The sequence below is a fragment of the Temnothorax longispinosus genome, chromosome 12 (assembly GCF_030848805.1).
Source record: "Temnothorax longispinosus isolate EJ_2023e chromosome 12, Tlon_JGU_v1, whole genome shotgun sequence".
Lineage (NCBI taxonomy): Eukaryota > Metazoa > Arthropoda > Insecta > Hymenoptera > Formicidae > Temnothorax > Temnothorax longispinosus.
In genome coordinates this window covers 458,223-475,397 of record NC_092369.1, presented here as the reverse complement: position 1 = coordinate 475,397, position 17,175 = coordinate 458,223, and the positions used below count along the sequence as shown (strand labels likewise).

At 35.7% G+C, this 17,175-nt stretch overlaps 2 protein-coding genes across 2 annotated transcripts; both read right to left on the bottom strand.

Moving 5' to 3' along the window:
• Positions 1-7,807: 7,807 nt before the first annotated feature.
• Positions 7,808-12,009, bottom strand: LOC139823319 (protein unc-45 homolog B-like). The gene is made up of 5 exons (XM_071795746.1): positions 11,667-12,009; positions 11,152-11,586; positions 10,637-10,789; positions 10,124-10,561; positions 7,808-9,789 (listed from the first exon to the last, which is right to left on the bottom strand). The coding sequence occupies exons 1-5, from the start codon at positions 11,961-11,963 to the stop codon at positions 7,981-7,983; spliced, it is 3,132 nt and encodes a 1,043-aa protein (XP_071651847.1). The 5' UTR covers positions 11,964-12,009; the 3' UTR covers positions 7,808-7,980.
• Positions 12,010-15,315: 3,306 nt separating this feature from the next.
• Positions 15,316-16,698, bottom strand: LOC139823226 (protein unc-45 homolog A-like). Its single transcript, XM_071795611.1, has one exon. The coding sequence runs from the start codon at positions 16,696-16,698 to the stop codon at positions 15,316-15,318; it is 1,383 nt and encodes a 460-aa protein (XP_071651712.1).
• Positions 16,699-17,175: the final 477 nt, after the last annotated feature.

Below are 17,175 nucleotides of genomic sequence, written 5' to 3'. Positions count from 1 at the left end.
AATTATGTGCATTTCGCTGCAGTAGTAAGGGGCAATTTTACACTTCTCTTTTTTATAAATCGAAAATTTAAATTCATTTATTCATCATCGATTTATCTAAGACTCGCGAGAAATTCAATTGCGTGAGATTAAATCTTGTTCTATTGATATTTATGTCTAATATGACGGTATTTAATGTTCCGTCAACCAAGTGGTTATTTCGGTTTTTTTCTTTGACACATCCAGTTCTTTGGTCTGTTCAAACCAGTTCGAACGTATGTATCGTGTAAACAGATCGTCACAACGGTCGGTGGCTGAAGGGTAACATAAGAAAATAAAGACTTAAGGAACAAAGATTTTAGATTTGCGAGGGGTCACATTTTGACAAAATAAATATTACAGTACACAAAAGTTAATTTTTCAGTTATATAAAGAAAAGAAACATTAATATAATTTTTTATAAAATTAGAGTGTTTTTTTGTCATACGTCGCTACTCTTTTTTCGAATAACATGAGATGTTTCTAAACGTGCGTTTATGTTAATGTTAATGTTTTAATTGCACGTCATTTAGGATAACTCGTGTACTGTTTAATAGCGCTACAATGAAATCACTGGCTCGATCACTTAGCTTTACTGTTTCACTTGTGTAAGATATACAATATTGTGATCGAGCGGGGGGATGAAACGTTTTGCTCTACTTGCCTCGACGATTCGTCGAGCTATTTTCGAGCGAAATGTAGTAATCTCACGTTGGTTACAAATACCTTTATTACATCGAATTGGATTACGTAGCACGCGGCAAGATTTTATTCAGATGATCGCGGCAAAACAGAACAGAATGTAGACTCTTTACCTGTCCCACAGCTTTCTCTTGGTTCTCTCGTGTCGCTCGAACCCTCAAACTTCCTGTGCTCGCTCAATGTTTACGATTCTAGGACTTTTCAAAGAATAATTGAAACCGACAAGCGTTATCCGAAAGAAGCACCGTGTGTCGTCTCGTTGGAAAAGAATTTCATTCGGATTGGTTGTTATATTAGCCATGTGACCGGCGTAACTAATGAGACACCTTTCGCTGCGCGTCACGTGACTTTCGATAGCGCGGATTCGACCGCGCGTAAAGCCGTCAGATTTTTCCCAGAATTCAGGATGAGACATTGGATCAGTTTTCTAGTGCTGAACTGTCTGTACTAGTTCAGCGTTTATCTTTTTCCTTCCAAAGTGGAGTACAAAAAAAAATCTCCGAACTCGTGCAGCCACTTCAGCAATAGAAAAAGTTCAGCAGAGCTTTATTACAGCGATAAGCTCGACCTCTTTGAACGCAACGTACATTTTAACATGTCGAACGTGATATACGCTTCCCGGTATATCGTTCTTTAATTACATTAGAGGTTATTTGAGCTGTGACGAGTAGGCTGCTTAGGTTTTTTTTTTAATTATTTGTAGAAACATAAGAAACAATATGAAATCTTCAAAAATTATCGGCATTTGAATTTGTTATAGAAAACATAAAAAGCGTCAGTAGCCTTGTACACTTATATATAATCATATAAATGTATACATTATAATATATTACATTATATTATTAAATATATATCGGTTGATTGATTGCCATAAGATGAACAAACTTTAACGGTGCTAAGAGAAGCGCTTCCATTTTGCAAGAACTAGCCGCCGAAATAAAAATCATCTATACGTTATTGTCAGCACTCTCCGAGCTCCACTAATTGCTGGCAACAGCGAAGGATAGAATTTTAATCTGCATGAGAGGCAATCAAGAATTTACAAACGGATTTTCGCAGAGACATAGCGACGACGCAATCCTGTCGAAAAAAAGTCCTTTCTGTGCTCGAAGGAGCTACATAGAATATTAAATTTATCGTACGTAAAAAGGGCCGGGCAGGGGTCTTGTAAACGCAATAAAGTTCCATTATTATTATTAACTAGCTGGTTACCCGGGCTTCGCCCCAGAGGACATGTGTAATAAGACATGCAAATCCCTTACAAAAAAGTATTACTAGCTGGTTAGTAATAAATACTTATTTTGTGTATTAATAATACTAAAATTAAGTATTTATTAGTACTTGAATCACGGTGATCCAAGTATTGCATAGTATTTTATTACTGGTCAGTAATTTATGAAAGTACATACTTAGTATTTAATACAGGACGAGTATTGAATACTTAGTATTAAATTTCTGATGAGAAAGCATTTAATACTAGTGAAAAATACTTGTGTAATAAATACTTGTGTTGAATTACTGATGAGTATTTCAATGTTAGTACTGAAGTACTGAACCAAGGATTCCATGTGTAATAAATCACTGGCCAGTATTTTAATATTAATACTCAAGTACTGAACTGAATATTCCATGTGAAATTAATCACTGACCAGTACTACAATTTGTATAGAAACATTATAATGGGTAATTCCTGATAATATTAAGGAAAAGAGATAAAAGTAAGGCACAAATACATTTAAAATAATAATAAAATTTCAAAAAAAAAATAATTTTTTTTTATGCCGGGTAAATATCGGAAATCGAAATATCGGTGAGTAATTCAATACTAAGCACCAGTAGTTCTGTGTAGTATTAATCACTACCTATAATATTTAACACTACCAGTATTTTCCCAGTATTTCCCAAATAAATATTGACAGTATTAAATCACTGAGATTTTAAGTATTTAGTCAGTAATACTTTTCTGTAAGAGATAGTCTCTTTCTCTTCCTCCCTCTCTGTCAATTCCTCTCTCCCTCCCTCCCTCTTTTCCTCTCTCTCTCTCTCTCTCTTTCCCTCTCTCTCCCCCCTCCGTCTTCGTCTCCGTCTAGGAAGAAAACAATATTCTATTAATAACATTTTAGATTTTAGTTAATATTTACATATAACTTTAGAAAATCGTCATGTTCTACATTTTATCAGTGCTTTTTGATGATTTGTCCCCTTCGACGTTTTCCTTGATTATGATCCATTCCGCGGCAACCTCTAAAGCAAGAGATGCTAATTCCTTGATCTTGTTTTGCACGGTATCGTTTTTGCTCAATGCCTTCAGTTGTTCCATTTGATGTCTGTTTCCATGAGTTTCGCAGCGACGTCGTTCATGCTTCTCATTACGTTTAGCACAATTTTAATATTACTATATTGTACGTTTGGATTAGAGAGGAAACAGCGTAGCTTTTTCATCGAAAAATCCAAGTTGAGTATTTTCTCACAAGTCTTTTTACTGACCGCCGTGATTCTCGCTAGACCTCCAGTATCAACTGTCTTATTATCTTTATTTTTGTCGATTCGTCGTCCCACAATGTATCGAACACAAAATACATAATTCTAGAATCTAGCTTGCGACATTGGATAGTAATTTCACGGCATAAAGTCAAATTTTCAAATAGTAGTGCGGATTTGAGTTTTAACATGTAGTTATCCGATTTCTCAAATCCTGCCTTGTTAAATATACGTTTTCGCATTTTGTTGTTGACGCTAGCTAGATTGCACAAAGCTGTTGGAGTCTCGCAAGTCTCAATCACGGAACACTCCCGGGTCCAGGAAATTTATGATCGGCCGAACAACCTCCATGATTAGCTGACCAGGAAATGCAATCTCAGGATCTATTATGAGTGCCAGATGCACCAAGGCTCGCGAAGCGTATTTCTTTCCCTTGTCTGTACCATCCAGCGTTAACGACAACAATGCCTCCGTACCGCCTTGTTAAACAACTACTTCTCTCACTTCTTCTGGAATACATATCGCGTTCAATACGCGGGCTATCAATTCTTTGCAGTTCCGGTTGTCCGTTTTGGTGAGGCTCGCCAAAGCGCTGGTGACACCGGCCTTTGCTAACGCACACCGTCTTTTATTCACGAATTCGTCGGTGTTCAGTTTCTCGTTTCGCCCGAAAATGTGATGATTCCGGCCAAACTTTAGCAATTCGTTCATCTCGGGTATGAGTTCTTCATTGTCATAAGCGTTACACAAATTTACGAACGTCGTGACCACGGCATAAAGTATCGACTGATCGTCAGTCTTGGCAAGCTCGATAATCGCTTCAATGGCTTCTTCGTCTTCGATCAACTTCTCTTTGATCGCGGCGTAGGTGGTGAGATACGACATGCTTATAATGGCCCATTTTCTCATATCTTCTTTCTCGGAATTGATCAAAAAACGTCTGGAAATTTTAGCCAATTTCTTCGTTATTCCATAAGGGAACGCATTGAAAATCGCGATATTGCGTAAACTGCTCTCTTCGAATTTGCTCAACTTGCTCAGACTCACAAACGCTTGGAGCCAAACTGAATCATCCTTAGATCGATACAGGTTCTCCAATGTTTCTATACCTTTTTCAAGGAACACGTTGAGATAATTATACTTAGTCGCAGCGGCAAAGATAAAGTTTCCGCCATATCGAGGATTATCTCAAACCTCCCCTTTTTATAGATAATTGCGTCCGCAACATCTAACGGGCCGAATATTAAGGTTGTTATCGCAACTACTGTACGCACCTGTAAAGCAATCGATTAATTTATGATTATTTGGTAAAACGATAATTGATTAAAGAAATATTAATATACAGTTAGATTTATTTGATTTTAATTAAAATTAGGAGAAATCTCTGGTTGGAGAAAATAAGAGAAATTAAGTTTCAGAAAATACATAAATGAAAAAGTCACAATCTCCAATAAATTTTGATTAAATTCTCATATTTTTATAATCGTATTTTAATGTAAAACAGAATATACAATACTGATAATTGAAAAAGAAGTATTGTTGCTTAAAAAGTAGAATTTAAATTGGTCAAAAACGCTATTTAAAAGATGACCCTTTAGTTTTACATAATTTAAATAATGGAAAAAGATGTTGGAAAATACCGTCAATTCTGTACTAAATGTATAAGACAAATGCAAATTGTCTCCAATAAAATCATCGACGGCGCGGCGTTGATAAATGTTCTCTTATCATCATCATAGTACATCTTTTCCTATACTTTTGCTAAGCACACACTGATTAAAGATCGCGTAGAAGACGTAATGTTCATCAAGGATTCTTTGTATTTGTATTCCTCCAATTGACTGGCCACCTTCATTAATTTTTTCAAACCGTCAAATTCGATCAATCGTTTGGCCCAGTCTAACGTAGCATAATAAATGTTACGTGTAATAAATTCTATTATTGCGTCTCTAGCAAGGCCTGTTATCGTTTTACTTTTTACACTATTCAACAAGCACGATAGAATTGTGTCAATTTCTTTCTTATGCTCTTCGCACAAAGCCTCGTCGGGTTTTGAATCGGGTTCGTTATTCATGCCGCTGTAGGTGTTCAATATATTCTAAAATTGAAATAACCAAGAAATTATTAAATTATTAATTACTAAAGTACGTGCATAATAACTACACGTTTTTCGCTTAAAATATTTACTTGTAAACAATATTGAGACGCGTTGACTCTATCTGAAGATGTGCTGTTCATCATTTCCAGACACCAAGGCAGCTAGACCGACGTATTTCATAATGGATTCGGTTTGACTAATATTGTTTTTGCATAACTCGCTTACAATACGAATCGCGCTACAGATCATTTTCTCGTTCTTTTGCAATTTCACAACATGTGTGATTTTGAATAAATTTTCCTCTTCGAAGATCTTCTCGGCACCAACTTTCTCACGTGCGAGCACAAGCAGATCTGTCATAGCGGTTTCACGTTTCTCCTTTTCTGCACTCATGTTAAATGCTAGATCCAACATTGTGTATACCTAATACAAAGCGAAATTAAGCGTATACTTCAATATAATAAACTGTAAAAAAAATTTAAATAACTGTGAAAGATAATATTTATGACGTGTTTTTTATCCATCTAGTGTGTGTAGACTATTAACGATAAGAGCTAATAATTACATAATAATAAAAACAAAAACTTTAATCTATTTGTCAAATTAAATGTAGCATTGAATGAAAGAAAAATTCTTATTATACTAATATATCTATAGTATGAGAAATGTGTTACAGTTATTATACAGTTATTATCGAAACCAAATTATCATGTCTTGCTAGTAAATGAACTTTTGTAATAGTTATGTACTTTTGTAATAGTTATGAACTTTTGTAATGTATACACATTTACCTTGGCTCTAATTTCTGCATTTTTGTTAAGACGTTTTTGTAGAATTTCAAATAAGCGCGCCGCTGCGGGTCGAACTATTTTGTTATTTGGGTAAGATTTACTTTACTCTAACTTATTGCACCAGTTCAGGAAGTTTTTCGAAAAAGAATAGACAAAGGCTAGTTCAAGAAAGACGTGCGATTTATCTGAGAAGCGCGAAAAATTTTTTTACGTGAGGTTGAATTTCAACATTTTATTTATATATGGGCATTTAACGTGCCGTTAACCGTGTATTTGTTTAACTTTGATACATCCAGTCCTTTGGTCTGTTCAAACCCTAGTTCAGACGTGTTTCGTATAACAGACTGCCACAATTTCGAAAAAATGAATACTCGTTCAACAAAGACTTTAGATTCGTCAGAGGTCACATTTCAAGAAGAAAAACATCACAGTATACGGAAATTAATCTTTCTATTACATAAAGAGAAGAGACATTATTATCGCATTGTAAAAGTACCTTGGTCTGGAATCTGTTATAATATTACGATTTATTATAAAATTAGGACGTTTTGTCATTCGTCGTTGCTCTTTCTTCGTACAACATGAGATGTTCTTAAATGTGCGTTTATGTTAATGCTGTAATTGCAACTCATTTAGGAGAACTCCTGTACTGTTTAATAGCCCCACCATAGAATTACTGGCTCGATCACTTAGCTTTACTGTTTTATTTGTGTAAGATATACAATGCTGTGGTCGAGCGGGGATAAAACGTTTTGCTCTACTTGCCCCGACGATTCGTTGAGGTATTTTCGGCCGTAAAGTAATAATAATTATAATCTTACATGTTTGTTACAAATATTTTATTATTACATCGAATTGGATCACGTCGAACGCGCGGCAAGCTTTCATGTAGATCGTCGGCGAAATAGATCCTTTATTACCTGTTGGAGTGCTTTCTCTTTGTTCTCTCATGTCGATCCTAACACTTTTCAAGCAGTATAGTTTAAACCGGGAAACATCGGCATAGCTAATGAGGCACGACGCTGCGCGTCACGTGAATTTCGAAAGCGCGGACTCGACTGGACTCGACCGTGTGGAAGGCCGTCAGACTCATCTTTTATTGCAGAATTCAGAACGAGACATTATACGGTGTCTTATATAAGCTCGAACTCGTCGAACGCAGCGCGCGACGAAACAAAGTTTCGAGCGAGACGTCACGACGCGATAATTCGACGATATTGTTCGCTGAAGTAAGATCTCAAACGACCAATAAGGGTGCTCGCTTTGAATTACATCGAAATTAACTAGGATTCTAGAGTCCTAGATAAGAATCTCCAATCGTCGCCAAGATATATACCCGCATAAGCGCTAACGATCTTAAAGAAGGTAAGGAAAATATAAAATATGTTAAGAATGCCATGAAATTTATAATACAAGTTTCATTACAAATAATGATTGCATGCGTCAAATATACCGACGCTTTTTCTTTAATCGTCCAAAACCGCGCGCAGTTCTTCCGAAACCGTACAAGAATCTTTACAAGTGAATGCAATTTCCATTTTGCAAAAATTAGGTGCCGAAATGGAAACCATTTATACGTCCGCGGCACTCTCCGAGCTCCACCGATTGCTAACAACAGCGAAAAAAGAAATTTTAATCTGCAAAAGCGACAATCAAGAACTCACAAAGAGATTTTCGTAGAGACATAGCGACGACCCAAGCTTGTCGAGAAAGAGTATACTTCTGTGCTTGAAGAAGCTGGAATATTATTTATCATGGTAAAAAACGCCGGAGCAGGAATCTTGTATAAAGGCAAAGTTTCGTTATTTATTAATTATACTGTACATTGTGCTGTAATTTATTAAAATAAAAAGTAATATTCTATTAATATGTCATTTAGATCCTAATTAATTATTCACGTTTAATCCTCTTAATCGAATGTTCTATATTATCAGTGCTTTGACACGATCCGTTCCTTTCGATGTCTCTCTTGAGTTTGCCCTCTTGAGTTTCCGCAGCAGCTTCTAAAACACGGGAAGCCAATTCCTTGAACTCCTTGTTTTGCACGGTGTCATTATCGCTCAATTCCCTCACTCGTTTTATTATTGTATCTGTTTTGATGAGTTTTGCAGCGACGTCTTTCGCATTTTTCATCATATTTAACGCAATTTTGGTACCTTTATGTTGTAATTCATCGTTTGGATCATTGAGTAAAAAAGGTAGGAATGTCGGCCAAAGATCCCAGCCGAGTAATTTTTCGCAAGTCTCTTTGCCGGCTGCCGTTAGCGTTGCTAACGTTCCAGCTAATGCCTTCTTTGTATGGTCATCTGTGTCATCCTTCACCAACCAATTCATAAGATCAAAAAGGTGATCAGATCTCTGCTCAACAAATTGAATGGCAACTTTATGGGATAATACCAAATTGTTTATGAGTTGTATGTACGTTCGTTTCAACATGTTGTTATCGTCACGCATACATTGCTCAATTTTCTCACATTCTGTCTTGAAAATATGTTCTCGCATGCTGTCGTTGACACTAGCTAGATTGCACAAAGCTGTTAGAGCATCGCATCTCTCATTAACGGAACGCTTCGGGTTCAATAGATTTGAGATCGGCTGTACAACCTCCATGATTATCTGACCGGGAAATGCAACCTCAGGAGATGTCGTGAGTGCTAGATAGGCCAGGGCCCGCGTAGCATATATCATTCCTGTGTTTGTGCCATTCAGCGCTAACGACAATAATGTCTCCGTGCCGCCTTCTTGAATAACTATTATTCTCAAATCATGTTCACTGCATATCGCGTTGAAAACGCGGGCTATTAATTCCTTGCTATTCTCGCTGCCTGTTTTAGCGAGGCTTACCAAAGCGCTGGTCACGCCGGCCTCCGCCAACACGCGCCGTCTTTCTTGCACGTAGTCGTCCTCGGCCTGTATGTGATCAATATTAAAACAGTTTACAAACATTTTCCTCTCGGGTGGGAGATCATAATTGTCATAAGCGCTGCACAAGTTCACCAATAATACGTCCACTTGGTAAAGAACCGATTGATTTTCTGCAGCCTTTGCAAACTCGATTATCGCTTGAACGGCTTGTTGGTCTTGGATCAAATCGTCTTTGACCCCGAGGTCGAAAGTGAGATACGACAGACCTTCAACGGACCATTTTTTCATATCTTTCTGAAGATTGGTCAAGAATCGTCTGCAAACTTTCAGCCATGTTTTTATCTGTTTCTTATCGAACGTAAGAACAGCCTGCAATTCTTCTTCCAACACTTTGAATTTGGTCATGTTACAAATACCCACAAAAGCTCGAATCCGAATTGAATCTTTCAGGTGCTCAGAATTATGCGAGCTCTCAGAATTAACCAGGTTCTCAGAATTATCCAGATTTTCAGAATCATCCGGGTCCTTAGAATTATCCAAGTTTTCAGAATTGTCCAGATCCGCAGAATCATCCGGGTCCTCAGAATCATTCGGGGCAAGATGACACAAATCCCGCAATATAGTGAAACATCGACGTATGAACGTGTTGAATCCGTCATATTTGGTTACAACGGCATAAATAAATTCGCAAATCATTTTTTTTATCAATAAGTCATTTCCTCTCTCTCCCAAAAAATAAAAAATCATATCATCAAATCCGTTTTCAGTAATAATTGCGTTTGCAACATTAAACGGACCGAGTGTTACGATTGTCATCGCAACTATTGCACGCATCTGTAAAACAAACAATTAACAATTTATGAATGTTTACAATTTGTGAAACAATAATTTTTTTTTTTAAATCAAGACAGTTTCAGTGTTATTAAACTTTGATTGAAAATAGAATAAATCTCTAATTAAGAGTAAATTAAGCTTCAGAAAATACGATAAATGAAAATCATTCTTCAATAAATTTTGATTAAACTCTGTTATTATCATAATTTAATTTGAAACATATTGAATATACAATATCGACAATTTCTCAAATATACTATAGTTGAAAATATGCTCCTTTCATTTTAAAACAATTTAAGTCATGGGGAAAGATCGAAAGTTACAAAATTCATACATGACATCCTACGTCAGTCGTCTGCAATTCTTCTCTAATAAATTCATTAATAATGTCGAAAAATTCTTCCTTATCATTTTCATCCAAGTTTTCATCGATTTTTGCTAAACACACGCTGGTTATAGTTTGCGTGGAAGACGTATAATCCAACGAATTGCAATATTCGCTTTGGCATTGACTGGCTACCTCCATTAATATTTCCAAACCACCAAACTCGAGCAATTGTTTGGCCCAGTGTAACTCAGTATAATGAATGTTACGCGTAATAAATTTTATTAATGCGTCTCTAGCAATGCCTGTTGTTGTTTCATTCTCTATTTTATCCAACAAGCACGACAGAATCGTGTCAATTTCTTTCTTATGCTTTTTGCACAAAGCCTTGTCGGGTTTTGAATCGGGTTCATCATCGTTCATGCCGCTGTAAGTGTTCAATATAGTCTGAAACATAATTACACGATAAATCAGTTACTGAAATACGTGTATGCTATCTACATTCTAGTCAATAATATTTACCTGTAAACAATATTGAGATGCATCGATTCTCCTTGTAAATGCGCTGTTCATCATTTCCAAACACCAAGGCAAAACGTCTGCTACAATGGAATCGACTTCCAGAGCATCTAACGGACTGAATATTAAGGTTGTTATCGCAAGTACAATGCGCACCTGTAAAACAATCAATTAACAATTTGTAAATTATTGCTTGAAACAATATTTGACTTAAAAGAATGAAGATAGCTACAAAGTTATTTAATATTAATAGAAAATAGAAGAAATTTCTGATAAATTATGCTTTATAAAATACGATAAATGGCAAAGACATATTCTTCAATAATTTATGTTATATACAGAGTATACAATATCGACAATTGAAAATGAAACCTTCTTTGACATTTCTTCTTTTAAATAGGGTTTAAATTTCTCAAGTATATGTTATTGTATATGTTATTGTTAAGGAGATATTAGCTCCTTTTTATTTTAAAACAATTTAAATAATTAGAAAAAACCTGAAATTACAAAATTCTTACCTTGAATTCTGTGTCAAATTTAGGCAATTTATCTCCAATAAATTCGTCAATGGCGTTGATAAATGTTTTCTTATCATCATTGCATATCATCTTTTCATACACTTCTGTTAAGTACATACTAATTAGAGTTTGCGTGGAAGAAGTAATATCGATTGAGATTTTGTTTTTAAATTCCACCATTTCACTGGCCATTTCCATTAATTTTTGCAAACCGCGAAGCTCGACCAATCGTTTTGCCCAATCTAACGCAGTATAATGAATGTTACGCGTAATAAATTCTATTAATGTGTCTTTAGTAATGCCTGTTGCGATTTTATTCCCTATTTTACCCAACAAGCATGACAGAATCTTGTCAATTACTTTCTTATGCTTCTTGCTCAAAGTCTCGTCGGGTTTTGAATCAGTTTCATCGTTCATGCCGCTGTTCAATACATTCTGAAACCGAGAATTACACAATAAATCAATTACTTCAAATACATATATGTTATAATTACATTCTAGTCGATAATATTTACCAGTAAACAATATTCAGATGCGTTGACTCTCTCCGTAAACGTGCTGTTCATCATTTCCAGACACCAAGGCAAAACTGCGTTTATTATAGCAGACTTACAATTAGTTCGACTAACATTGTCTTCATTGCATGACTCGCCTACAATACGAATCGCGCTACAGATCACTTTATCGTTCTCTCCCACTTCCTTTATGAAGATTTCGTAGGCAGTTCTCCAACGTGCAAGTATAAGCAGAGTAATCATGGCGTTTTGACGTTTCTCCTTATCTGCTCTCACGTTAAATGCTAAATTCATCATTTGGGATACCTAATGCAAAATTAAGCGTATATTTGAATATAATGATCTGTAATAAGGATATAAATTAACTGTGAAAGATTATAATTGTTGACGTAATATTTAGGTACCTATATATAGTGTGTAGATTATTAATCGATAAGAAAATATAATTAAATAATAAGAGAGACAAAAACTCATATTCGTTTATCAAATTATATGTGATATTAAGTGAAATAAGAACTCTTATTAAAATATATTGAATATAAAGAACGTGTTATGATTTTGATATTATCTAAACCAAATTAACGTACGTGTCTTGCAAGTTAATAAATTTTTGTAGTTATATATATATCTTGGCATTAATACTTGCTTTGTTTTTAATACGTTTGTCTGAAATTTCACAAAATTGTTTCGTTATGTGTTGAGGTAGCGTATCATTTGAGCAAGATGTGCCATTTGCGTAAGATGAAATAATAATCTCCACGTTCTGATATACCTGCTCGAATCTCTTTAACTCTATTAATGCAAAAAGTCTGCGAATCAATGTTGTGCGAAAGTTATGATATATTTTTAACTTTAACACACTGTTGCAATCTTCAATCCCTTTGTCGTAATCGTTATGCTCAAAATATGCGGCAGCTCGATTATCGTAATACAATCCCTTCTCAGTGTCGTCTGTTGCTAGTTCAATTGCCTTTGTGTAGTGACTTATGGCTTTAGACCACTTTCCGTGGATGAACTCTTTACCACCCTTCTTATTCCATTCCTGTGCAGTCATATCTGATTCTGCCATGATGGAATAATAATGCTATAACACAAAAAATATATGATGTTGCAATGTGTTTTAACATGGAAAAACTCTCTGTGACGTTTTATACATATTATTTTGAATGCGAAAAGCTTGCACAGATTACGAACTTATTACAAAATAATTACATGTATGTATGAGACACTAATGGGTCAAAAATAAATTTACAGGTTAATAATAACATTGCATTTTTTAAATGTAAAACCTGCATATAAATTGTAATCGATTGTTGCAATAATTTTTATAATAAAAAGCTAACTTGCATGCTAGTATTGGAAGACAGGTTTATTTTCGGTAAATTATATTTGACACAAATATAGGAGCATTAAAATTAAATAATGATACACTGAATAATATTATCGATTTACTGATTGCAATTTAATTATTATTATCGATCGAAACAGTTCGGGTTTGGATCAATAACGATTTATGACATTACACGTAGATATTTCAATTTGTTCTAACGCGAAAAATGCAATTATTACATTTCGCTGCACTAGTCAAGGGCAATTTATACTCCTCCTTTTCACGAGTCAATTAAAAATTTAAATTTTTCGAGAAAAGCATGTCTACCCAGCGAGAAATAACCCATCGAATCTCATCGAATCGATGTCTAATCAACGTCGAAATCATGATTTGGCTGGGTAGGTTAAACATGCAATTTATTTGAGACTCGCGAGAAATTCAATGGTGTGAGATTAAATCTCGTTCCATCGATTTTTTGTTTATTTTATATTTCGGTATTTAACGTCAACCGAATGATTGTTTTTCGGTTTTTTTCTTTGACACATCCAGTTCTTTAGTCTGTTCAAACCAGTTTGAACGTGTTTCGTACGGTACATACAGATCGTCACAATGGTCGGTTGCATGAGGATAGCATAAAGAGAATAAAGACTCGAGTAACAAGGACTTATTTAGATTCGTGATGGGTCACATTTGCAATGTTTTATGATGAGATAAATATTACAATTACAGTACACGAAAGTTAATTTTTTAGTTACATGAAATAAAAGAAACATTAATATAATTTATTATAAAATTAGGATGTTTTGTTATACGTCGCCTCTCTTTCTTCGTATAACATGAGATATTTCTAAACGTTACTCTAATGCTCTAATTGCAATTTATTCAGAAGATCTCGTGTACTGTGTTGAATAGCCCTACAATGTAAATACTGGCTGGTTTGGTTTTACCGTTTCACTTGAATAAGATATACAATAGCGTAATCCAGCGGGGATGAAACGTACGTTTTGTTCTACTTGCCTCAACGATTCGTCGAGGTATTTTCGAGCGAAATGTAGCAATCTCACGTTGGTTACAAATACCTTTATTACATCGAATTAGATTAAGTCGCACGCTGCAAGCTTTTATTCAGATGATCGCGGCAAAACGGAACAGAATGTAGATTTTTTACCTGACCCACAGTTTTCTCTCGGTTCTCTCGTGTCGCTCGAGCCCTCAAACTTTCTGTGCTCGCTCTATGTTTACGATCCTAGGACTTTTCAAGGAGTGATTGAAACCGACAAGCATTATCCAAAATAAACACCGTGTGCCGTCTCGTTGGAATAAAATTTCATTTGGATTGGCTGTTATTAGCCATGTGACCTTTCGCTGCGCGTCACGTGACTTTCGAAAGCGCGGATTCGAACACGCGTAAAGCCGTCAGATTTTTCGCAGAATTCAGGATGAGACATTGGATCAGTTTTCTATTGCTGAACTGGCTGCACTAGTTCAGCGTTTATCCCTTTCCTTCCAAGGTGAAGTACAAAAAAAAATCTCCGAACTCGTGCAGCCACTTCAGCAATAGAAAAAGTTCAGCAGAGCTTTATTACAGCGATAAGCCCGAACTCTTTGAACGCAGCGTATGACACTTTAACGTGTCGAACGTGATGTACGCTTCCCGGTATATTGCGCTTTACATTGGAGATTATTTGAATTGTGACGAATAGGCTGCTCAAGTTTCTTTATTATTTTCTGTGGAAACATGAGAATTCAGAAACAATGAAATCTTTAAAGATAAGGATTCGGCCTTTGAATCCGTTACAGAAAACATAAAGTGTCAGTAGCTTGTACACGTATATAATAATATAAATATATATACATTATAAAATATTATTATTAAATATATACGTAGGTTGATTGGTTGCTGCAATAAGATGAACAATGTTTAGCGGTGCTAAGAGAATTAAGCGCTTCCATTTTGCAAGAATCAGGCGCTGAAATAAAAATTGTATACCTATATACGTTCGCGGCACTCTCCGAGCTCCACCGTTGCTAGCAGCAGCGAAGAAAGAAATTTTTACCTGCAAGAGTGGCAATCAAAAATTCACAAAAAGATTTTCGCAGAGATATAGCGACGATCCAAGCCTGTCGAGAAAGAGTATACTTCTGTGCTTGAAGAAGCTGGAATATTATTTATCATAGGTAAAAAGCGTCGAGACAGGAGTCTTGTAATTGCAAAGTTTCGTTATTTATTAATTATACTGTACATTGTGCTGTTATTTATTAAAATAAAAAAATAATATTCCATTAATATGTCATTTAGATCCGAATTAATTATCGAATTTAATCTGTATTATCAGTGCTATTTGACGATTTGTTCCCTTCGACATTTCTTTCGATTATGTCCCATTTCGCAGCAGCCTCTAGAACAAGGGATGCTAATTCCTTGATTTTCTTGTTTTGCATGGTGTCATTCTTGCTCAATGCCCTCACTGGTTTCATTATTGTATCCATTTCGATGAGTTTTTCAGCGATGTCTTTCGAACTTCTCATCATATTTAACGCAATTTCGGTACCCCCATATTTTAAGTCGTCGTCTTTATCATCGAGTAAAGAAGATAAGCATTTCAGGCAAAATTTCCAGTCGATTAATTTTTTGCAAGCCACTTCGCTGGCTGCCGTTAGCGTTACTAATGTGTCAGTTGCTGCCTTCTTTATATGTTTATCTTCGCTTTCCTTCACGGACAAAAGCATAAAATACCAAAGTTGATGAGATCTCTGCTCAACAAATTGAATAGCAACTTCACGGTATGATACCAAATTGTTTAGGAGTTGTATGGACGTTTGCTGCAATTTTTTATCGTCATCATGCGTACAGTGCTCGATTATTCTCTCAACATCTGTCTCGAATATACATTTTCGCATGCTGTTGTTGACACTAGCTAGATTGTACAAAACTGTTAGAGTGTCGTGTTTCTCATTATCGGAATACTTCGGTTTGTCATTCTTGTCAACGTGATATTTACAGATTTTTAAGAAATTTAAAATTGGCCGAACAACCTTCATGATCATCTGATCAGGAAATGCAATCTCAGAAGGTAGCGTGAGTGCGAGATAAACCAGGGCTTGCGAAGCATAAACCTTTCCCTTGTCTGTGCCATCCAGTGTTAACGACAACAATGCCTCCGTACCGCATTCACCAACAACTATTTTTCTCAATTTCTCTTGACTGCATATTGCGTTGAAAACACGGGCTATCAATTCCTTGCTATTCGGGCTGTCCATTTTAGCGAGGCTGACCAAAGCGCTGATCACACCGGCCATCGCTAACACGCGTCGTCTTTCTTCCACGAAGTTGTCCTCGGCCAGTATTTGATTTTTAACATCAAAATAATTGACAAACATTTCCATCTTAGGTATGAGATCTTCCTTGTCATAAGCGCTGCACAAGTTCACCAACAATACGTCCACTTGGTAAAGAACCGATTGATTTTCTGCAGCCTTGGCGAACGCGATTATCGCATGAACGGCTCTTCGGTCTTTGATCAACTCCTTTTTGATCCTGATGTTGAAAGTGAGATACGACAGACCTTCAACGGCCCATTTTCTCATATCTCTCTGAGGACTGATCAAGAATTGTTTGCAAACTTTCATCCATGTCTTTATCTCGCTGCCGAACATTTTGACAGTCCAGAAATTTTCTTTCCACTCTTCGAATTTGGTCATCTTGCAAATACCCACAAACGCTTTAACTCGAATTGAATCATCCAGGTCCTGGGAATAACACAAATCCTGTAATATAGTTAAACTTGGACCTATGATTTCTCGACCGACGTACGTATTGGATTCGTTATATTTGGATACAACGGCATATATAAATTCGCAAATCACATTTTGTAGCAATGAGTCATTCTCATTCAAAAAATCCACAATTATAACATCAAATCCGTTTTCAGAAATAATATTTTTTGCAATATTAAACGGGCCGAGTGTTAAGGTTGTCATCGCAACGATTGTACGCACCTGTAAAAAAAGAGATTAACAATTTATGAATTTTTACGTTTTGTGAAACAACAATTTTTTTTTTACCGAAAAAGTACATTTTTATTCCGCCAACAAATAATTAACAATTAAAATTCTTGATTTGACTGCAATTGACAAACATCTCCTATTTGACAATTCGACGATTGATTTTCGTCAGAT